The 10,620-nt window shown below is 40.6% G+C and overlaps 1 protein-coding gene across 1 annotated transcript; it reads right to left on the bottom strand.

The window, feature by feature from the left end:
- Positions 1 to 2,355: 2,355 nt before the first annotated feature.
- On the bottom strand, positions 2,356 to 10,348 carry LOC124275556 (putative cyclin-dependent serine/threonine-protein kinase DDB_G0272797/DDB_G0274007). The gene is made up of 5 exons (XM_046711133.1): positions 10,251 to 10,348; positions 6,616 to 6,749; positions 5,917 to 5,997; positions 4,457 to 4,629; positions 2,356 to 3,916 (listed from the first exon to the last, which is right to left on the bottom strand). Exons 2-5 carry the CDS (start codon positions 6,741 to 6,743, stop codon positions 3,438 to 3,440), a joined length of 861 nt encoding a protein of 286 aa, XP_046567089.1. The 5' UTR covers positions 6,744 to 6,749; positions 10,251 to 10,348; the 3' UTR covers positions 2,356 to 3,437.
- Between the last annotated feature and the right edge of the window lie 272 nt (positions 10,349 to 10,620).

The raw sequence follows: 10,620 nt of genomic DNA, 5'->3' as shown, positions 1-10,620 counted from the left end.
CTTGAAACTTCAAGCCGAGGAAGAGGAGGAAGATCGGAGAAAGGAACGCCTGATGACTCAGCTGAAGAACACATTGTCTGATGCAAGTCGTGCTGCTGACTCCAAAGTGCAGGGGAAGACGAGGAAAGTGGATATCGCATCTCTGCTTGGAAAAATGAAGAGGAAATTTGTGTCGAAAAAGGGTTGATTGCAGATTTTGCCCTCACAATATGCATCCAACAAGTCATCCTGGTACCGTGTACTCAGGAAGAAGAGGACCTCGGATGAAGGACTCGAGATGGAAACGGATACTCACAGCAACGGAGAAGAAAAACGCTGGATGTACCATTGTTGAAGAGAAGAATATGACGGGTGCCTCGAGAAGGAGTAGAAAACGTGAGTTCCATTTAAAACCGATTTGAACATTATTTCACTTTTATAACAACTGGGAGGAAAGTCCGAAGTGATGTTTGAGGACTGGTGAACCCCACGCCATGGGTACGGTAATGACGCCTACCGTTGTTTGAACATGTGTTCATCGAGGTTCGGAACACCGGTCAGCGAAAAGGAACGCCACCTTACAAAAAGGACTGCTGCGCCTCACAAGATGCATGCGGTATACAGGTGGTGCCCTTAGTCATGCTTCCTGTTGATGATTAGCGGTAAGAGCATTGTGTGATGCCCGTTAATGATGATCGTGACTTAGATATGGTAAACCTACATATCTGTATGTTCACGACACCAATTACATCCATCAACGGAAAACAGGGACGGCAAGCAGAAAATGTGTATTAACTTCGTTTTGTAACCGGAGGGCAGGTGTGCGGTTTCCTAGCAACATAACATCAACAAGACAGTTTCATCAGAACAGTGAGACAGAGTAATCTTAGCTGTCCTACATCGGACCAAAAAGACTTCTGAAAGTCGAGCCTTATTGTAATGTTTCTGGCGGTTTTGTGAATAAAAGATAGCATCACTAAACCGAGTCTCTGTTGTATCATATCGATATATATCAGATACAATGAAAGACTTCATTCTTATTCCGACAAGCATTCATGTACAGCCTTAGAGTACAGGGTATTCAAAATTGATTTTTATCCAGTGAAATCCCACTTATGAGACTTGAGTTCTACATGCATGGCGAGTGAATGAGTATTGTTTAACAACGTTTACAACACTACTTGAGTTTTATCACGACATGTACGTGCCACTTGGCGAGGTAATTCCAGTGACGTTTACCACTTCGTTAAAACACGAGAATCTGGACTCAGTCCACGTAACTAATCTAAGCGAACTGGGATTAGAAAACACGGGTGTCATAGGTTTCTGACTCGCCCAAGGTTAGCAACTCTGGAAGTTCAATTGTATGCTTGCTTTCCTAAGCGGTATTCATATAAAGTATTTATAGCTTGTTGACCAATCCGGTTCATGTACAAACTATTCATGAAATAGATTTGTTATAGATAAATTAAATTAAAACTATACATCGTGCACCGAGAGAGAGAGAGAGGAGAGAGAGTTTCATTGTTCAAATGTATCTTACGGTATATTATTCTTCGAAGCGTTATAGCATATCAGACCTGTGAAGATCCGGGTTAGAATATTGATCTTCACTAACCCATGCTTGTCGTAAAAGGCGACTAACGGGATCGGGTGGGTGATCAGGCTCGCTGACTTGGTTGACACATGTCGTATCCAAATTGCGCAGATCGATGCTCATGCTCATGATCACTGGATTGTCTGGACCAGACTCGATTATTTACAGACCGCCGCCATATAGCTGGAATATTGCTGAGTGCGGTGTAAAACTAAACTCACTCACTCACTCACTATAACATATGTGTTTGTGAGTTAGATTTTACGCCGCCTTTATAAGTTTTCAAGCCACGCCTCGACTGAGCTCACCAGTTACAAAATATTCCTTCATAATACACTAACTTTGATTTTTGTAGACACCTAGAAACTCAGCAAACACGGGGTGTATAAAAAAGTCCGCAACAACGACCTTTGTGTAAATTTGGGAAAGGTATTTTCAGTCCGTTTTCGATGTACAGAAACCAGATATGCTTTTCTGAATGCCTCGATGACTAGTACAGGTTATTTGAAAACTGCGAGGCAGTTGGGCTGATTAGAAACGTGACCTCATGATATCCGGTTAGGTGTCCTCACATCATTACGTACTGGAGTAAAAGCTCTGATTTTAATTATATTCATAGTGTACTCGCGATCGGAACATATTTTATCTACAAAAGATGCTGTGACGCTGTGATTTTATCATCATGTAAACTAAGTTGTCCACGAAACAAGCTGAAACAGTATATACACACTCCCACACCGATAAGACGATCATCGCATCCAACAATAACAACATCTGGATTATAATATACGTGATTTTTATTCATATATATTTTGTGCATTATAAATGTACATATTTTCAAGTTCAATATTTTATTGAGCACCTAAAGGCTGTTGTATTACATTTTGTCGGGATGCATGTATTTAGAGAATGAGGTGACGACATGAATTCTAAAATCGTCCCAAGACGTTCAACCAATAATTGGTAATAAAAAGACATTCTTCAATGGGTATGTAAACATGACGGATACTCTTCCTGGATCTGTTCTTCAATTAACATATTTTAAAGGCACAAGTTCATCATAGTTATTCTTTCGGCATATGATCAGCAATGAGAACATAAGTATTAGACATTAGACCTGTAAAGCAAAACATATTAGGTCATCGGAAGGCCAGCGCTGAACACAATGGGTAGCCATTAGTATATTCCGTTTGGCAATGTGTTAAAAATACATTTCTGGTTGGTCCAGATATGAGCTACTGTAGAATCAGATGAATTTTAAAGTTGATCATCACAATATCGACACACTTTATGGATAACAACGTCTTTAAAACCGTGGGTGCGACGTTCCGCTACAGATTCTTGTCTCGTTGTCAAGCACTCACGACATTAAAGAAGTTGTCGTCCATAAAGTTTGTCAATATTGTACTTTCCAACTCTTAAAATGCCACTCAAAGAAGTTGATCGTTGCCATGGTGACAACGTTAAGCAGCATGAACTTAATGCAATATTACATTTCTTGCGATCTCTCACCATTCCCGTTCACTCACAAAAACAAATGAAACAAAACCGTTGACAATATTGCACTACACATGAATTCTGTGACACTGGAGCACATGCATGTGGTGTAGATCGTTCACGTCATAGCCAACAAAATAATTTGAAACTGTCTCAATGTTTGATATAAAATCCAAGCACACCACTGAACATCCCCAGCTCATGACTTCTTCAATTCATTCCATCAATGGATAGTTCTATCATACCAATGCTCACAATTCATTTGACTTTCAAATGACATCCACAACCCCATCACATGAGATGTATTGGGCACCACTACCGCATCCGGCCATCAATACATATGTTCATAGGTTCACATGAATCTTTATTTAGGGGCTTGGGAAGGTTGTTGTACATGTTGTGGAGGTTGCTGTACGTGCTGTGGAGGTTGGTGTACGTGTTGTGGAGGTTGGTGTACGTGCTGTGGAGGCTGTTGATATCCCTGGGGAGGGTGTTGGTGCCCTTGTGGTGGAGGTTGCTGGTATCCCTGTGGAGGTGGTTGTTGGTACCCTTGTGGTGGAGGTTGCTGGTACCCTTGTGGAGGAGGATGTTGGTATCCCTGTGGAGGAGGTTGCTGGTACCCTTGTGGGGGTTGTTGGTGGTACCCTTGTGGAGGAGGTTGCTGGTATCCTTGGGGAGGATGTCCTCCTGGATATCCTTGCATTTGCGCACCTTGCTTCATCATCTCTTCGTGTTGTTGACGCATGCGATGCTCATCCCTTCTCCTAGCGAGGACATATTCTGGGTAACTAAGGTAACCATTCCCATCTCTGTCATCATCACGGAGCACTTTATCAATGATTTCTGAAACAACATAAAAACTGATTAAATACAACTGTCTATATAACTTCCACATTAAATTTTAGCTCCACCAAACCAAGTACGTCAGTGATACAGTCACGTGGACAGCTACGGATTTGCCAAGGTTTCAAACCGCAAATATAGAGACTGACCATCTCTTAGTAGATACCGGTACAAATAAATAAAATACCGATCGCCTATTGCTCACTACAGGACAAAAATGTTTAGATAATGTTCTGGTTCATTACGGAATGAAAACATGTTTGGTAGAATAATCAATTTTTAAGAAGAAAAATATTTCCAGTGAAAACTGCATTCTATTTTCGAACAGAATATTATGTAAAATTGAAATCATAGGTCCAATCTAGTTAGGGTTACGAGACGATGACACATAATTACCAGAAGTAATTTGAGCGCAGTGGTTTATAATGTTATATGAGGAATTTATCATATACTGGCTGCATACGGTGTCGTATCATATGCAGTGTCGTTTGCTTGCTTGTACACAAAGTATTTCGTCGAGACAAGGTCAGAAGAACCTACCAACATAGTTCTTGAACATGAGCTTGTGTCTGTCTTGTTTCATGGTCTCTATCTGCTCCTCGGTCTTGCCCTGGACTTCGTGAGGCTGGAGGTTGTTGGGCGGCAGCATGTGCGACAGAGCCTGCAGGATCTCCAGACCGTCAAGCATCGTGTCGTTGTTGGTGTCGTGGAGGCTGTGGGGTAAAGTAGCAAACCGAAACATGAGTCTCATTAACCTATTCAGACAATGACCTACTTTTCAGCCGATCCCAATGTTTTCGTGTGAAAGTGAAAATAGACATCACAAACAACTATGGTTACACTGAATTCCAATTCCTTGTTTAATAAGAAAATGGTATTTACAAATGAATTTTAATTTTAGACTTTAATAACATCGTATTTCTACATTTTATGGCGAGGTGTAGGCAGCATGACCTTAACTAAGACGTCACAGATTGCCCCAGTTTGATGAGGTCGTAACATGATTCACAATGCATCTGGCTGACTGGTTACACCTGTTATGTGTTTTTTGCGCTTATTCAGTGTAGTTCTGTACCGCACATTGTGATTGATATAATATCAACTCCGTACCAGACCGCCAAACTTTTCTAGCGGCAGAGCCTCGTTTTGAGATTTCCACGATTTCCAGGCTTCTATTTGTCAGTGCTCGCTGTATGACAGAGCATGCTGCACGACATGTTTGCAGGATTATAAGGAGCGTAGTGATGCAATATACAAGTGCTTAGATGTATCAAATAATACTGATTAATATTTATGTATCCAGTTAAATGAATTGGTCTCAAAATTCTGGACTGGTTATTGTACTAAGTTGCGCAATAGGACGGAACCCAGTCAACAGGAAACGAGACCGTCGTGTAATCAATGTTTTGACTTAGGGTGATGTAGAGGAGCAATATGATGCAGGGAGTGAGTGAATGAGTTTGGTTTTAAACCGATTTTAGCAATATTCCAGCAATATCACGGCGGGGGACACCAGGCATGGGTTCACACATTGTACCCATGTGTAGAAACGAACCCGGGTCTTCAACGTGAGGAGCGAACGAGTAAGGTAGATTATTATAGATAATAGTTAAATTGGGCGGATTGTGATAAGGGTAAGGAAGAATGTGATATCGTTATAATTTAGTTCAATGTGTTATAGTAAGGCAGGTTGTGAAAGGGGTAAGGTACATACACTGTGATAGATAACAGTTGAATGAGGCGGATTGTTATAAGGGTAATGAGTGAGTGAGTGAATTAATATTTAACGTCACATCGGCAATATCTCGGCCATATCGTGACAATATAAGGGTAATGAAGCATGTGATACGATTATGGTTGATTTCAAACAATACCTTCAGCACATATGTAGTTAAAAGTCAGGTTGTTCTCGACCATTCCGATTATCTGTGGGATCACCACGTGCAATACTTCATATCCCACTAACATGACGTCATCGTTCTTGACTCCGATCGACTTACCGGAAGTAGTGGAACTCTAGTTCCTGTGGTGACATCTGCCTTTGTGTGTTCATCTCGTTCTGCATGTGTTCTTTGATGTGTCTGTGGAGGAGATGAAGACACATGACCAGTCATACTTACACTAAGTAAATAAATATAACCTACCCACACAACACCAAGACACTGGTTGTGTCTAATCGGACGTCTACATACCAGACGTCAGGAAAACACGTTTACAGTTTGTTTCGTGTAAGTGAGTGAGTTTAGTTTTAAGTCGCTTTTAGCAATATTCTAGCAATATCACGACGGAGAACACCAGAAATGGGCTTCACTCATTGTGCCCATGTTGGGAATCGAACCCGAGTCTTCGGCGTGACGAGCGAACGCTTTAACCACTAGGTTACCCCCACGCCCCACAGTTTGATATGTTCAGATTTCCCCTTCAGATGGTAATGTAGACCCAAATGCATCAGACACAATGCCGGAACTAGGTGACAGTGGTTAGACCGAGTCCTCATTTTATCAAACGGTACTACTAAACCATGTTTCCCAATAATGTTTGAGAAGTCATAGATCTGGAAATAATACCTATTGTTTGTGCTCTCGATACGAACAATATTTTCATTTTCGTTTTATCGGTTTACATAGGCGTCTCGCCAGTTCCATAAAATGTGTATCTTTTAGTAATGAGTGTTAATTTCAATATAAAAATCATCTTACTGTTCGTTTTTTCCGGCTTCGTGGAACCCCTCGACTGCTTGTGTTTCCGCATGGTGGTGACCTTGGTGAGCACGACTGAAGGCCACGAGGACGGAGGTGAAGGTGAGTATTACGTCACGGAGGTTCATCGTGACCTGAGGAAAAATATCATCATGTAAATCTTTTCAAAATTTAAATCTCCATATTATTATGAGCCAGGACATAAGAACATCAACTTGTTTTATTATTCGCTGGAATCGGTATCGGCTGTGACTGCTTGTGTACATGACCCCTACGCGATGCCTTAAATTCACAACAGTGAGATCAATTACATCTGATTTAATATTGAAGCCCAAGGCCACAGAAATTACGTAAGTGTAGCTATAAGTTATCATCCTTAAATGATAACCCGTGAAGATCTTCAGCAACCCGAACTTGTCGTAAGAGGCGACTAATAGAATCGGATGTTCGGGCTCGCTGACCTTGTTGACACATGTCATCGTATGCCAATTGAGTAGATCGATTTCCTGTTGTTGATCTCTGGATTGTCTGATCCAGACTCGATTATTTACAGACAGTCGCCATATAGCTGGAATATTGCTGAGTGTGGCGTTAAACAACAAACCAACCAACTTGACAATGCTAATGTGTGGCGACTGCAGCCAGTGCATGTACAATTTAAAGGAACATCCATCGCAATAGTAATTGTTGATATTGCTGAGGAAATATCTGATCCTGCTCTCATCATTGTACAATATCATATACATTTAGCCTGGAAGTATGCCTTCCTTTATGCATATACAAAGGTCCATTTCTCCATATTTATAATCATTTACTAAAGCACATTGTTAATCCAAAAGTGCAATGGGGTAGTCTATTGGATAAAACGTTCGCTCGTCACGCCGAAGGCCCGGGTTCGATTCCCCACATGGGTACAATGTGTGAAGCCCATTTCTGGTGTCCCCCGCCGTGATATTGCTGGAATATTGCTAAAAGCGGCGTAAAACCCCACTCACTGTTAATCGAAGACAATTTCAATGGGCCATGTAGCAGCCGGAATAACTGTCTATGAACTGTTTCACTGTCTATAAACTGAATGTGACAACCAGGAATATAAGCCATAAAAGAACGACAAAACTGAATGGGACTACACACATATAACTGGAATAGTGAGCTACCGGTCTCACAGACGCTAGCCAAACAAGAAAGGTGAGATAGACGTTGTATATGAATCTAGTCCGAAACGTCGCATCATAACATGCTCGTGGAAACGAATAAGGGAACACCTGCAAGTACAAGTGTTCCTTTATTCTTTTCACAAGGTATGTATTGCACTGAAGGTGAAATACTGGAAATAAATAAAGGAACAATTGTACTTTCATGTTTTCCCTTTTTCGTTTCCATGAGTATATAATAAAGAAGTTGTCATCTATAAAGTATTTTACCTTTCTTGTTAATCACCAACTTCTAAAATGCCAACCAAATTGATAACATGCCAGGCGAACAGTTAAAGAAGAAAAACAATTCACATTGTGAATAATACCAGAGGACTCGGTTACAGACGTTCCTCTCAGGAAAGATGTTTTAACAGGTTATATATAATCGGCGATAAGAATATTCATTATTGATATCCACTTACTCTTACCAGCAGTAAATCCTTACAAGTCCTGAACGTGAGACAATGATAACAAACTTGTCCCTGTCTTCCCGTACACCACAACACTCTGTCATCTGACGTACACAACTCTAGATCACTCTCTTAAACTGTCTGTCAACGGGATCTGTGTGTGGCCACTTCCTTCGCCAGTGTCCAGGGGGACAGGGAAGTAACGCTCCCCCGGGGTAAAGATGCGACAGACTCATTAAACAAAGCCAGCCTTGACCCGAGAGGGACGTGTCGCCATAAAGTTAATTTAAAGGGGTTACGTCATGCCCCCAAGGTGTCGGTTATGTGACATATCATTGTTCATGGTGCATTGTTTGTATGTCATCAATCAAATTGTTTTGATTTGTTTATGGTGATATATCTGATATCAGTGTCTGGTTGCTAAAACGTAGGCATATGTAGAAAGGTATGTGGTAGATAGTTAACAAAGCGTTGACAATTGATCACTGCTGACTATGCATTATCGTAGTGTCATGCATAGTGGTTGTCAATGCAATGATGCCTACATGCACAAAGAAACATCAACATACATGTAATTAATAACGTCGTCATATATACTAAGTATTGTTGAGTGCGGCGTTAAACATTAACATCAAACATATACATGTATACTGTATTTACAGACAAAGATATTGCACTGTTGTGAATTAAATACTCAATATATATATATATATATATATATATGTATGTATGTATGTATGTATGTATGTATGTATGTATGTATGTATGTATGTATGTATGTATGTATGTATGTATGTATGTATGTATGTATGTATGTATATACACATATATATACTACAGAACAAGTATATCTGATTATATGTTGCTTATCTTATGAAAAGGTGAGCATCAATTACCCTTTCCAACTTCAAATTTAAGCGTTTCATAATTTGATAGTGGTACACATTTCAGTTGTAGATTGCAGGGCACCTGCTTGTCAATCACATCTCTACACTCCGATGTATATTTCTGTCGGATTTGTCAGTTCACACTGACATGATCCCCTAGTGCATAGCTGCATATCCTGAATGATGGACATTGTCGCCCAGGGTTCTACATTGCTATCAATAATATAGCCAAGGCGATTACTATAATCTGCAGCAGCGGGAAAATCGATAACATTGTAAACATCACAGAGGTTTCGCTTGGTTCCTTGACCTGACTCTATCGTTAAACTAACGGGGTCGGTTTGTTGGGAGGCGCCAATTGCAAACAGCGCTGTGCAACTGCAAACAACGCTGTGAAGACCTTAAATTTAATTTAATTTAATCCAATATTTCATTTCCCGGACAGGTTTGCTTCTGGTGTTGTGGAATGTGAGCAGCCTTGTAACGCATGGGGGATGTTGTGACGTTCCTCTGAATATCCAGACCGAGCAATGCAATACTATCCGATCGTTCTGTCCCAACATATGTTTTCACAGAGGTACCCCTTACAAAACCACACGAGCCATATTCATTTTGCATAAACATGTGTATGGCATACTAATATACTTTAACCGCATGGCACCAAGAGGTCTGATCAATACGTTGATTATAAATATCCCACCACATGTATGTTACGTGCTCAGTATATTGTTTTAGGACTACCGACAAACATCGGACATGAAAACATGGAGTACATTGGCATATGTCTGTGAGAAATATGTCGTTCAAGACTTCGAGACACAACACAATTGTTGCGTTTGTGGCATTAATGGTAGTATGTTTAAATATTTTCAGTTATTTTAAGATAAGTAAGGAAACATATATACAGAGCATACCGTAACACATACGTGTCACTAGTCACGCATCAATGACTTCACACGTCTTATCGCCTCCCCTCTAACCAAAAGCAGACGACACGACCTAAAGGCACAAGAAATTCATTACTTTTGCTACCAGTTCCTAGCTATCATGCCAAATTCTGACAAACACATTCACTGAAAATGACTGAAAATATTGTCTAGAAAGGAACAGAATATAGCAATGGCCCCTGTGACTCCACCAACCTGTTATTTCGCCAAGACATGCAATGGGAGTAGATGGCCCTCGTCCTGTCAAGATGCGACGTTAGTGAAATATTGCTTGCCCGAGGCTATAGCCTCGTTCTGACTTGCCCCTCGCTGATTTCCGCTCCCACTCAAATAAACCGGCGCTCGCGTGCAAAAATCAATATGACCTTAGAATAACGGTACGCTTAATTAGAGCTGTCTGTGATAGAGAGAAGAGGAAAAACGAACACAAATGTTAAACACGGTATTGTAAGGTGTGATTCAGATACACATAAGAATTGTTGAAACGTATACCGCAGTAATATCGGCCATGTTTTACTCATGGAACTGTCAGAAAGAAAACAATCGATTACGTTGATGTCTGGAA

Source organism: Haliotis rubra, unplaced genomic scaffold (genome assembly GCF_003918875.1).
Source record: "Haliotis rubra isolate DU_JTF1 unplaced genomic scaffold, ASM391887v1 Scf20, whole genome shotgun sequence".
In the NCBI taxonomy this organism is placed as follows: Eukaryota; Metazoa; Mollusca; class Gastropoda; order Lepetellida; family Haliotidae; genus Haliotis; species Haliotis rubra.
The sequence above is the reverse complement of the archived record's forward strand: the minus strand, read 5'-3'. Positions and strand labels throughout refer to the sequence as shown.

What these genes read in the sequence shown, in the direction of transcription:
- LOC124275556 (XM_046711133.1), bottom strand. Translation starts at nt 6,743, where the DNA reads ATGAACCTCCGTGACGTAATACTCACCTTCACCTCCGTCCTCGTGGCC. An exon ending in GAAGCCGGAAAAAACGAACA is followed by an intron (nt 5,998 to 6,615) that starts GTAAGATGATTT and finishes TCTCCTCCACAG; the next exon opens with ACACATCAAAGAACACATGC. An exon ending in CATGTTCAAGAACTATGTTG is followed by an intron (nt 3,917 to 4,456) that starts GTAGGTTCTTCT and finishes ATGTTGTTTCAG; the next exon opens with AAATCATTGATAAAGTGCTC.